This window comes from Anopheles arabiensis, chromosome 2 (assembly GCF_016920715.1).
Source record: "Anopheles arabiensis isolate DONGOLA chromosome 2, AaraD3, whole genome shotgun sequence".
Classification (NCBI taxonomy): Eukaryota; Metazoa; Arthropoda; class Insecta; order Diptera; family Culicidae; genus Anopheles; species Anopheles arabiensis.
The window spans coordinates 87,886,325-87,900,105 of NC_053517.1; the positions used below are offsets into that span (position 1 = coordinate 87,886,325).

Consider the following 13,781-nt stretch of genomic DNA (forward strand, 5'->3'; position numbering starts at 1 on the left):
AAAAGGACTCAGGCACCTTTTCTTTCCGCGGGCAAGTATATCTCTGCTGCCATGCTGCTGCTGCGTGAATTTGCGTCACCGGGCATAATCGAAAGCGATCGTACCGTGCGAACGTACGTAACCGTAAAGCGAAAATCAATGCAAAAAAAACCCCAATCAATATTAAAACCAAATTTGCTCTCGTGATGATGCTGATGGGAAAAAGGGAAGAAATCGTTCGCTTTGCTAAGCGGGCGTGATTTTTCTTGTTCCCGATCATCTTGCACGAGACCGCACGGGTAGGGTCTGCCTGGCACCATCTGCCAGGTGCTGCCGCCCATAACTTCCATCTGATTTAGCCCAATTCAATTACGATCCTCACCCTGGTTTTAGCAGCTATCGTTAGCAGGCGATAAAAGTGCTTTGGCGCAAGGAAATACATCGGAAATAAAATTTGCCAACCAGGTACGCCCCACGGGAGCGGGGATGCGATGATGCGGAAAAGCAAACTGAACCAAACGAGACCGGTACTTGGGAGGAGGGGGAGTAGGAGGAGGAAAGAAAACTACTTCAAAGCTAACCAGTGGTCAGGGGCGCTGCGTACGCACTTACCCCATCTGGATGGAACCTTGAGGCGGACGGTGTGGCCGGCGAACAGAACTCTTGCAGCACGTTCTGCAGCTTTTTCGTCGAGTCTGTTTGAAGGGAAGAGAAAGGGGGGATAGAAAATATGGCCGTAGCGTAAAGCGGGCACGCAAAGGGGGGAAGACGAATCGACGATAACTCACATGACGCTAGATCCTGTAGCTGCTGGAATTCACTTGGTGAGAGCTTTTCCCATTTGTGTATGTTGGAAGCCATTATGTATGATGCCGCTCGTGTTGTCTTGTGCTGAACACTTTTACAGTCGTTCGGCGGGGCGCACGATGGAGTCGTCAGTGGTGACCTATGAAGGAAAAAAATGCAAAAGATATATAACAATCAATGGATATAGTTTGGAGTAGAATTGTAAATATAGATTATTCTATTTTTATGCCCTAGGGTTGGGCAGGTTGTATCGATAAAACTCTCATATTAAATTATTCTTGCTCCGCCCCAAAAGATGAAAAGATGACCAATAAAACGACAATCCATAAACTAAGAAATTGGAATTGCTTTCGTGAAATCTGAGTGATTTTAAATAACACATTGAATGTCAAAATATACTAAAATGATCAAAAGAAGAATAATTATACCTAATTTAATATTGTCTAACAAATCATCACATCGGCTTTATTAACACTGAGCCAGTTTCCAGAACCTGTTAAAAATGTTGAACTTTTGAACTTTTGGTTCCTAGTTTAATATTTGCGTTCATTTTATTCTACTGCTCGCCACCCATACATACACCCCTTCATTTTGTCGTCGTAATAAAAAACAGTCGCAAGACGTGCATCGTAAATTGCGCCTCAAGAAGTACCAAACACAATCGGTGCTTTTCGTTTACATTAATTATGCAGCAAATACAGTGGGTCATAAAAACCCCGTCCGTTTCGAAACGTTTCAATTTTACAGTCCATCAAAACCGTTCGTTAGATGCAAGCGGCACACTGGCAGCAGAAAGTGATTCGTTGGATAAATATTTGCCAACTCATCTGATTTGCGCAATTCCGCTACCAAACCATGGTAGATTGCGACGTCTTGAATGCATTGGCCAAACATCATCAACGTCGGCGGATGGGTGAGTGGCACGAAAGTAAGATTCGTCGCTACCTTACCCACCTGAACACACACTCTCGCCCGAATGATTGTGCAGGAAACGTTGGCAGGAAAATTGAACCGCTTTGTGTCCCCGATACCGCAAAGGATGCAGCTCCCGGTTGCAGCGGCGAATGCTTGTTTCTTTCTCTCCGTGGCATTCTATTGCCTCGTCGGTGAGGCAAGGCAGCATAGTGATCGAGGTCAAGCGCGCGTCAGTTCACACTCGGATCGATTTATCTTTCCATTGCATTGATTGCACGCTGACGTTATGCTTATTACTATTGCCTAGCATTCCATCACCATGCCAGCCGGTGTGTGCTTACATAAAACAGGCGAATGTGTGGGACGAAACCATGCAGTAGCGCAACTGGCAGGAATGGTAGGGCACATTGCTGATTAAATTCACATGCAACTTGAGGTGTAAGCCGGTGATGAATACTAGGAAAATTATGAATCTAGCTTAGAGCCCTAGATTGTTCACTGGCTGGCAGATTTCGGATGCGAGATAAATGGCTCTAATGCAAGTTAGCAGGGAAAAAGGTGGACGTGAAAGCTATTTGAAAAGGCGATTGCTTACCAAGCTGGAACGGAATGCGATGTGTAGCGTGAGCATGACTGTGAGCACATAATGCCGGAGGACACAGCTGATGTGAAGCGTAGTTCCGGAAGATACGTTTTATCAGCACGTGCTATCGGATTGCTCAAACCCACTCGACTAATTATAGTTATTTTGCAGTTTAAATTTAAAGTTCAAAATGTTTTGTGCGTATGAAATAATATGAAATGTTGAAATGCAATGTTGTCAATATAACCATTACAATTAACTTAGGACATTTCCGAGGAAAGTTAAGATTAAATAGTGATTGTGGCTCCTGGCGAACAAGTAAGTATACAATAAAAAAACACATTTTTATTGGATTTATTTACACTTAGTAACTTTACATCTATATCCGTTTTTTTCCCCACAATCCACATGTTTCATTGCTCTTTCTAGTGGTGTGCTGAAGGAGCAGTCGATCGGGTTGTATGCCATTTCTAGAGTAGTGACGTTCGGAGACGTGTTATTCAGGTCAAACCGTTCAATTGCGTTACTTTGGAGAATTACCCGTAGCGAGTGTACTGGTATATAGGAAAGATCAATCTCGGTGAGATTATTCATACTAAGATCTATGGTTTGTAATTCTTTGGGAAAGTGATCACTTGTTAACACTGCTGATGTCAGACTATTAATCTCCAGTTCTAACTCTTGTAATTTGTCTAATCCTACTAAACTTTCTATGCTGAAATTGGCTAACCCGTTACCAGCAACAGAGAGCACGGTAAGATTTGTAAATATTGTTATACACGAAGGAAGTTTCTTTAACTGGTTTCTTCTAAACGACAGCCTTGATAGGTTGGGTACAGACCAGTCACACAGATTTGCCTTCTCCAGCCCATTGATACCTAAATTAATGTTTTCCAGCGCACTGTGACGAAATGTATGAGTCAGTGTCTTTATCTTGTTGTTTCTCAGCGTTAAATAACTCAGTTGTGGAAATGCGCTGAACATATTCAGATTAATAGTTGTCAACAAATTGCTGTACAGCAATAAAGACTTAAGAGAATCGTACAAACTGCAATGCCTCGTAGCAGTGTTAACGACGTACCGGATACGGTTGGAATTCAAATCCAACTTCACCAACAGTGAATGGTCGCAAAAGTCGGCCAGATCGACGGTACGTATTTTGCAGATCATGAACGTCACATTGCGCAGAGCGAGAACATTTTTAATGGTTGGCGGGACTCGGGTTAACTTTGCACTGGAAATGGTTAAATCCGTCAACGATTGGTTCTCGACGAGGCTGATAAAGTGAAGGCGTGTGCTCAATATGAGAAGCGAATGAAGAACTGCGTTTGGTACTTTCATTCTTTTCAGTCTGTTGGAATGCTCCACCTTAACATGGTGCACAACGCTTGCGACTTCACTTAGGAACGTTGAATCGACATTCTCGATCAGCAGCTTTTCATAGGTTACTTCACGGATGCTGCTTGGAAAGTACCGGTAGACGAAGGAATCCGCATTCGAGCTATATTCTCCGATCACACAATCTGTCTGAGTGCACCGAATTTTCAAGCACGCTGCAAGGTGTGTGACGAACAGAAGAAACAACAACATTCTGCAAATCTGGTTCCACTTAATAGATTTTGGCATTTTACATATTATTAAACCATCAAACAAAATACAGGTAGATAAGCGAATGCTTCTCTTCAAAGGTAATTTAAACTGACAACAACACTAACTGAGGTTTTGCAAGCGTTGGTGTGGTTTATATCGTGAGCTGCACGGCTTAAGCTGCAATCAATATCGCATTAACATGGCTCTTACCTTCGAGATAATAATTTGAATTAAAATACATTTTTGTTTTGTCAACAATGAAAAAACGCATTAAGCCTATTTTTGTATTTTACCTGCACCCAATGTTGACTAATCAAGTACATTCCATAACAGGGTAAAAATGACCATATTTATAGCCAAACTTTTGTATCTTTAACTGTTTAAAACGTCATAAACTATAATTGAAAAGCAAAGCTTACAAGTACAGCTAACATAGTTGAAGTTTAGATTTATTTTTTTTCTATTTGCACGGTGATAGCTGATACCTATGGAATAATATGCAAATCCCTCGCCTATATGTGTGCGTGATACCATAGAATGCGGTTACAGAATCAATAAATACGCCATTACATCTTCAAACCCATGTTCAAAAACAGCAACATCATTGTCGAACCCTTTTTCCATTAGCTTTGACGAATCTCGTGTGCCCAAGGATTACTTTCCTGTAAGTCATGCTATTTATACTCGTCACTCAGTTAGATTCTACACCACTGCACACTACAGTCAAACAGTCAGCGGCAAGTTCGTCCTCCAGCCCTAAAGATGCTGAATATGAAATGTTGAAATGCAATGTTGTCAATATAACCATTACAATTAACTTAGGACATTTCCGAGGAAAGTTAAGATTAAATAGTGATTGTGGCTCCTGACGAACAAGTAAGTATACAATAAAAAAACACATTTTTTATTGGATTTATTTACACTTAGTAACTTTACATCTATATCCGTTTTTTTCCCCACAATCCACATGTTTCATTGCTCTTTCTAGTGGTGTGCTGAAGGAGCAGTCGATCGGGTTGTATGCCATTTCTAGAGTAGTGACGTTCGGAGACGTGTTATTCAGGTCAAACCGTTCAATTGCGTTACTTTGGAGAATTACCCGTAGCGAGTGTACTGGTATATAGGAAAGATCAATCTCGGTGAGATTATTCATACTAAGATCTATGGTTTGTAATTCTTTGGGAAAGTGATCACTTGTTAACACTGCTGATGTCAGTGCCCAAGGATTACTTTCCTGTAAGTCATGCTATTTATACTCGTCACTCAGTTAGATTCTACACCACTGCACACTACAGTCAAACAGTCAGCGGCAAGTTCGTCCTCCAGCCCTAAAGATGCTGATTTGCTTGCGTTATCGCTGATGGTAGGAAATGCTGGTATGGCAGAGAAAACTTTACTAATCCTAGTGCACGTCTATTTTTAGAGGAAACCCATTTCGATCCACCAGTCTGCTAGACCGCTCCACCGGAAGACGGAGCAGATCGTACCCAATGACTCAGGGTGATTTGCATTTTCTGTGCCGTTTTCGGAAGAAGATAATTCAATTTTGTAAAATGAGCCGAACCAATGCTCGATTTTTGCTACCCCAGTTTCTCCCCCAATATAGTCGCTCGTCTTGATATAGACCCCCTGTCGGTTTACTCTCACTCAACCAAAAAGTTTGATGTAGAAGGAGCGTCATGTTAGCTGATTATTGATGGTTGAAAAATCATTCTATTTGCTCTTTTGCTGACGATTGAGGGACGAAGATCGAAAACGAGCTCTGCTGATAAAAAAAATGTATGGGGCATATTCCTTCCGGGCAAGCAGCGAGATGAGGCGGGTCGTGGTCGGGAGAAAACGTAACCGGTACCGGTAACAAGAAAGTACGAGACACATAATCGATGTACTGCAATGCTTTCTGAACCGATAATATCTGATTTTTCATTAATGTTACATAATCATGCCGCATGACGACGGAGATTGACGAAAACGTCCAAACCATGCTGCTGGTATCAGTGCTGATGACGTTTCGGAATACCGGTCGTGGTTCGTAGTCGAAAGTCGGTGTGCTTGTTGAAAAATGATCTTCACAAAGTGATTGAATTTTCAACACGATGACGTCGGTGGTGTGAGGTACACGTAGATACCTAAAAAAAAGTCACAGTTATCCAGCGGAAATAATGCTGCTGAAAAATGCGGAAATGCTAGAAAAATTTGATAGCTTAGTAATCATTTAATGTACAGACTATGAATACTTTTAAAAATAATTTTTGCACATTTGTGTGCATATAGCACAAACATAAACTAAAGACATGTAATGACCAAATTATATAATCTAGATAACCGTTCATAAAAACATAGAAATAAGCGTAAAACATATCCCGATAAGCCCGGCTGAAACATCTTATATGGAAAGTGACTTTCAAGCTAAACATCCGACGTGACTACGAAGCGGCGGTTACATCACGTAGAACCAAAACCTATGGGTTTTCTTCGTTTAACAACATGAGTTGACTATCCTTGTGCTGTGTAAACATGGACCAAACAGATAAATCCGATTAAAACTAAACCTATTTACACTTACATTTCTATTGAGTGAATGTCGAAAACGTATCAGATAATTACATAACTGCAAAATACAACTAACACAATTTCGATAAAAACGCTTGATTGTTGTACGAAACGTTCTCTTTTAGGCACGTTCTATGTCCTCAACTCATACACACACATATACCCGCACACGTACTGTAAGCTCGTTTGCTAGGTGGCAAATTGGATGCCGCTTTGTGGTTGGAATGTAAATGAGCGAAAAACTTTTTCCCAGTCAGCTCCATTCGCTTTCACCAGTGCTGCCCACCAGAAAGCGTCTACATTTGCGAGGCAAACGGAGGCCGCGTCGTTTAACCGCGTCGTGCCAGTGCTCGCGATCGAGGATGGGTCGTATTTCATGAACTCGTAAATTGACAGTCTCCATAGGGTTTGTTCATCCTTGCCCAGCGATTGTTCAAGCAGCCAGACTTGCCAAGTGCGGAGTAAGTTCGTACTTTTGCTTGTGTATTTTGTTTTTGTTCGTGAAACCTTCGCATTCATTTCGCTTTTCACGCTGTACCCTTTTACCCCGATGCAAAAGCTGCATTTAAGTACAAACGAAAACTAGCATCAGTTTGTTCGGACAAATAGTAGAGGTGTAGGAGTGTCGGAGGTGAGAATAAGCGATTTTTTTTCCTTTTTTTTCGGTGGGGTTATGATTATTGAAACCACGCTCTAGTCTGTGAAGACAGTGGAAGATAAAGGGTTTCGGTGGTTATGCGGTTACAAAACGTTGGCTGGGCATCGTTGTTGAACAAGTATGAGCAGTCCTAGCCCTCTGATGGTTGTTCCGATTACTTCACACGGGCGATGAGGTGCACAATCGAAGTTTAATCGATTGTAGAATGATTCGTTTTGTTTCCTTTGTCGGAGCGATTAAGAATCGATCGTTCTGAATATCAAGTTGAATTATCGTATGGCTTTATATAGTTTATGGGTCAGACGTAGATAAAAAAAATCACGTTATATTAAATTTGTTTATTAGATACTTCTTCTTATTAGATAGATACAAGTTTATTAGATACAAGTTGTGGAATTACAACCTCTTGGTCCCGTGATCCATTTTTTTCGTGAAGATGGTTTCCCACTAAAGGTTAGCCAAACGACTGAGATTAACACATGGGATGGGTTGCATCCTGTAATAGACTGCAAATTACTGAGTCGTAAGCAAATCATTTGAAATTTTAGACCAAACAACTACGAATGCGAAGCAAAATCAGTGGGAAGAATCATCGCATTGGCAGAAAGTAGCAGCGGCATTGGATGTGATTATTTGTTTGCTGGATAGTCAGATAAAATGTAATGAAAAAAGCAACAGCTCTACGAATAACAATGAGATTATTATGTCTTTTTTTTTTGTTTCTTTCATTGACACGTGCCGCGAATCAGTAGCCAAAATTTAGGATGTGTTGATGTATTTTTAAACGATCACCAGTGTATGGGTCCGAATTCATTCTTGGGAGTAAATATTACAATACGAGTAAAACAAAGAATCACTCTGAGTATTCATCTCAATGCGACGCTTACGACAGCGAATGATTTAAATAACGCTCTACTTACGTGCCCCGGTAATGGAACTGGAGCTGTGAGAAGCTACTTTTTCAAAATAAATATTTCATACTCTTTCCAGGAGTAAAGCGCCGTGAAGTGTAATTGAATATGTGTAATATTGGAACAAAGCGAAAACCATGGCCTAACTCGATTCAGTGGAAGGTTGAGGTGCACAGCGACAGGTGGCGTACCTATTATAATTTGTTGCCTGCTAGGCGAAGATCGCTAGAACTGGTCTAACGCGAATCGAACGGTTAGAACTGGTCTAACGCCGTAACGGTCACTACAAAAGTTTAGAAGGATTAGGCAAATTACAAGAGTTAGAACTCGAGATGAATAGTCGGACATCAGCAGTGTGTCTGACATCATACAATGCGATCGACTGTTCCTTCAGCACACCAATAGAAAGAGCCATGCAGAAACAGGCAGACTGTTTTTCAAATAACAACTTGTCCAGCATGAATCATAGAACACAACTTGTCTGTGAATTAAGTATGATCATAACGATGCAATAGCCAAAGTTAACGTACGCAGAACAAAACATAGTAAAATTTTCACATAATGCACAAAAAAGAATGGCATGTTGTAGATTTTTGTCTGGTTGACGCTATTTCTCACAAACAAGAAACGTAGCATTTCACCAGATCGACGAAACTGCCAACCCAAGCAACATGCTTACCCCGAACGCCATTCAAAGGCTGCGCGGATGAATAATGAATGACTACAGAGCAAAACTACCTTGGGGGTAGCCGGCAGCAACAGCATCAGCTTGACGCAATCGTCTCAAGTAAATCATCTCCACGAAGCGTGCACACGTAAATCAACGACTGTGTGCCGCACGATGAGTGCAAACCGGTAGCGCTTGGTGTCGATTGTAACACAATTTGCATACGCTGCTACAGTGCCGCAGCGATGATGGTGTGAAGCTCGATACGATCATGGCTGCGCCGTACCGCACAGGGAAGCTCTGAAGCGGCACTATTTTGGTGCTGCCTGTTGCTGAATATTTATGAACGTCACTGTGCCACTTCTTTTGAGAATGTTTGCTGAAGAAAGTAGAACTGTCAAAGCAACGTTACCACCGAGACAGCGCGTTTCAGGCGAAAAAACCAACCAAACAGCACTCCCTTACAGTGACACAAAGTGAAGCAAATATTGTCATTCCATTTCGCAAACAGTGGGCGAAGTAATTCTCCTGACAGCAATGAAAAGTGTTTTCGTACAAATGTTTTACTTGTAAACATTTTAAAGTGTCTACAATCGTGACTACACAATGTATTAAAAGTTTTAAAAAAACGTGATCTTTCGTTTAAACTAAAATTTGTAACGTAATTACAACAAGAAAATAACCCAAACATCCCAAGAAACATTTCCCATACCTTTTACACTTAAACATGTCTTAAAGCATTCTTTACTATGAGTATACTGAGCCACATAGTTTTAACATGTGTTTTGAAGATGCTTAACCGTATTTAAAGTTGTTAAACCTTTAAAACGTTCTGAAGTCGCTTATAAGACTGTCTGTTCAAACTAAAATTGGAGTTTTGATGGCAGGCTTTAATCAACCTGTAAATGTATTCTTAAGCACGTTTAAAGACTTGTTACTTGAGACTATGACGCTTATAAGACTGTCTGTTCAAACTAAAATTGGAGTTTTGATGGCAGGCTTTAATCAACCTGTAAATGTATTCTTAAGCACGTTTCAAAACTTGTTATTTAAGACTAAGGTATCAATATCAATTGATCTTATTAAATGCCTATTAAGTCTTGGACAAAGGGAACTTGAAACAGGCTATACAGTTTGTACTTGAAATACGCTTTTAACGAAAAATGTTGATAAGCCGAGTATTTCTAACTTCTTCGTAAATTGTATTCTGGGATTTTCAGCTAAACAATATTTAATTTTATTTTCGTTTTGCTTGTAGTGGGTGGTTTTATCCCCTGCAAAGACTATTCGATGTATTTTTAATTTTATTAATAAAAAAAATGGATAAAACTGGGAAAATCACGATTATGTAAATATGCGTATACCAGATTCCGCGTATCTCTGACACTGCCTGTACGAGGAGATTCTCAAAACTTATTAGTCTGCACAAGCGGTTCCTATAGCTATGTGCTGTTTAAAAAGATCTTAGCCACACATATTGCACTACCAATCAACTGAACTTGTGATCAGGAAAGACCTTCTGATCTTAAGCCAATGGAATCCATGTTTATTAATATGATTGTTCATTTGTGTGTGCAATATGTGTCAGCCATGTTAATATTTTGATAAACAAATTCATAGTTTACATGACAAATAGAAAAATGGCAATTTTTGAAACGCTTTTCACGTCATGTTTATTTTGACAAAGCTTTTGGTGTAAATTGTGGGTGTTATAAACAAATTTTTATTTTTTAATTAATTTTTTTGAACTAAAAATACATTCATATTATTAAAGCGCTTTCATATTTTTCAAATGATTATAATGTATTTCAACAGTGAAATTTTCTTGGCATGGATTTCTGCACATACGCGAGCGAATTCATCAGAAAAAATATCAAGACAACATAATAATGCTGAAATATCTCTCAACCATTATTATGACTTCATATTCAATGCTTCATTTACATCTCAAGAACATATCCATAGCAATATGTTGTTATTTTGATAGTTTATTTGCGCCTCACGTTTTAAAGGTCTAGAAATGGTTTTAACTATTAGTCTTAACAGAGTTCTGTAGATGGGCCCTTTCAGTCTTAAGTTAGTTTTATTTTAGTCGTATAAGGTCATACACGATTTTCAAATGAAAAAAGAAGGCTTAATGAATTTCCGTAGCAACATCGTTAAAACTATGATAAGATTTAAAATGTTCCTTGGGATAGATACTGAGTCATGCTCTAGGCAAGTTTTTATAACACGAAACAAGCCACAGCCTAACAAGAGCGAGATATGTTACCGTTGTTATAGTAAGCTAGTTCCTTGTACCGCTTTTATTCTACCTTAGACGGTTGCTTTTTTATTCTTTTGTCGGGATCCGCAGGCGAACAATTGCAAAGAAATTAACCATTGTTGTTTAATTGACGTCACCGGAGCGAAATAGTGAAGAACGTAACAAGAGCCTTCCGTTGCCTAAAGCACACAACGAACACTGTGTGCATACCTTCGTTGAAAGGCGCGTTAAAAAAGCAAAAAAAAAAAAAGTTGTTCCCATTACAACAGTGTACAAGTGAAAGAGAAATGCAGCCTCACAGGTGGGTATGCAGTGAGTCGAACAGTTTACCACGATGCGAACCTGGAACACCATTGTGTGCTTCGCGTACGTGTGCACATACGTACGCATTATTTATCCAAACCGCTGCTGCTGCTACTTGCGAGGCAGAAAATCTAATAATATCCTTTTCCCAGGAAGAAAAAAAACGGCCACCTTCAATTGTTTGCCCCCTCGCTTTGCCGGGTTTGTCGTATCGTGCGGCATTATGAATGATTTTGCACGGCTCGATGTTTGACATTTGATACAATGTAGGTAAAAGAGCTCGAAATCGAAATTGATGTGACGTTATTGTTTGTGTACATGAAACGTGAGCTTGTCTGCGTGGGAGGGAAATGAAAATATCGATACGCAAACGAAAGAAAGTGTGTAATAAGCTGTGTTTTGTTTTCTTTGTGCTCGTAGCAAAAGGAGCATGTTGAGAAAATAGCAATTTATGATCGCAGGTAACCGTTAGGTAAATCCCAGAAAAAAGTAAGACAAACCGTTTGCTTCACGTTACCACACCTTAATCAAATTATGTTTAATATGAAATAGCTAGCATGATTATAATTCAGTGTTTGAAGATGTTCCGTCTTCTACCATTGGCCGTTTATTACAATTGGAAACCTTTTCCCCTCCCAATGGAGACGCATGGTAGCTGACTGGAAGTATAGAACATAAAGCTTAATGTCTACTGAAACAAGTCATAGTGACAGTAGAAATTTCACTTTTAGCAAATAATTTGAAATAGTAACTGTGACTTTGCTAGTACTTCTATCTCATTCATTCATACCATAAATACCAAATTTCACACGCTTCGAAGTAATGTCGAAGAACCGCACCGGTTGGTCCCATACCAAAACATCCCGCCCCAAGCACAACCAATATTGAGCACATGCCAAACCGCATCTCGGTCAAGATCATGGTCCGGGAATTTGGACAGACGTACAAGCAAATTTTGCACCAGCTCCCTTACACCATATACCGTCCGGCGCATCATCACAAAGCGCCAGTGCTTATAATCACTGTGATGGTTATAATGATAATAGTAATAATAACAATAATAGTAATATCATTACGCTCCAGTAATATGACGGGTGCATAGCAGGCGCACCACCGGAACACGGGCGTCATCCATCGCCCGGATGAAACATTAATTAACGGAACATGAGTTATGTGACCAGGCTGGCCAACCGACCCGTGCCATAATTGCCAGCTGCGGTGTCATCCCCGGATCAGGATGGGGTTTTGTTCAATTATACATGATAATTATCACGTAAGCCGCTGGTAGGGTCTGGTTGAGTCGCTCGCATCGCCACACACACACACACACACACTAACCGATGGGTTTTGCGAAAAACGACACATGTATCCCCGGCAAACATCGGTTGTTCGTTGCCGTTGGCAACATATTTTCCGGCCAACCTGATTGCGACTCGGGCAGTGGGCTTTGGTGAGGCAGGTTTTAGATAGGTAAACCTTTGTGTTCCTAGCCAGCAACACCGTTATGGATGAAATGCGCAAAATGAACTAGGTCGTGGGACGCAATTATAGGGTACGAGGCGTGTAATAGGCGGTTGGTCGGATATCAAGGGTGGAAGAATAACCCAACTACACTATTGAAATGGTTGTTTTAGAGTTAATTTCAAATAACTGTGGTTTTATTTGCATAGATTTTGAAAATTTTGCTTCGAAACAAAACGGACGGGTTTCCTCCCGTAGGTCGTTGTGCACATACCGTATTAAGGCAATAGACAAATTACTCCTCTACCCACGGCTACGGTCATAATTTTCTATTAACCGTCTGAGCTGCCCGAAATCACTTTGCAAACCGTTTGGCCTGTGACTACCCTAATCTTACCCGCGCAAACCACTGTGAGGCTGATTATGTTTTGGCAGCAAGAATTTATGGTTGGAGCTGTGTTGGAGCAAATAAGCAGCCAAAAAACAACCTCCACCAGTTAATCCTAATCCTGGTACGGTCACTTTTAATTTGTCACCATCCATCGCACCACTGCACGCGCCGCCCCCCGGGAAGAAAACCGTGCCCTCAATGAGGCCCTCATTTTTTATCCCAGCGTCCTAATGAATCGCACATTTTCTTCGCTCATTACGCACGATCGTCCCTGTCGCTGTCCGCAGATCTCGGCTAGGGGTTGGTTTCGTCGTCAGCAGTAGCATTTCAGCCTGTTTCCACGGTTCATCTACTGATTCAGGCGCCAGCAAAATGGGACCAAAAGTGAAACTGGGCCGAACGAACGGTCCCTATTCCGGTGTACAGCGGCGGGTTGGTTTTGGAGCATTCGTTAGATTAACTCCCGTTCTGCCGGTCGATATATCTTCATCAGAGCGAGAACGGAGGTCCACGTTTCGCATGTCCCTTGACCCGACAGCGTTCTGATAGAAAAGAACAGAGCTGAATGAACTATAAGCATGGCGAGGTGTTAGACCGGTAGACAAACACATTATTGCTAAATCGCTCTACCGAAGACGAGTTTCTTTGTGCTGGTGATCCGATATCTTTTTACTCAAGAAAAGGACGACACAAAAAT

General features: G+C 40.8%; 1 protein-coding gene across 2 annotated transcripts in view; it reads right to left on the reverse strand.

Annotated features, from left to right (window-relative positions):
• LOC120893592 (diacylglycerol kinase 1) overlaps nt 1–13,781 on the reverse strand; it is an 82,518-nt gene that overhangs the window by 37,711 nt on the left and 31,026 nt on the right. For both annotated transcript variants that reach the window (XM_040295569.1, XM_040295568.1), the window contains exons 3-4: nt 768–925; nt 592–674 (exon numbers count right to left, since the gene is read on the reverse strand). In XM_040295569.1, the coding sequence (XP_040151503.1) occupies nt 592–674; nt 768–840 (156 nt within the window). In that variant the 5' untranslated portion in view covers nt 841–925. The remainder of the gene's footprint in view (nt 1–591; nt 675–767; nt 926–13,781) is intronic.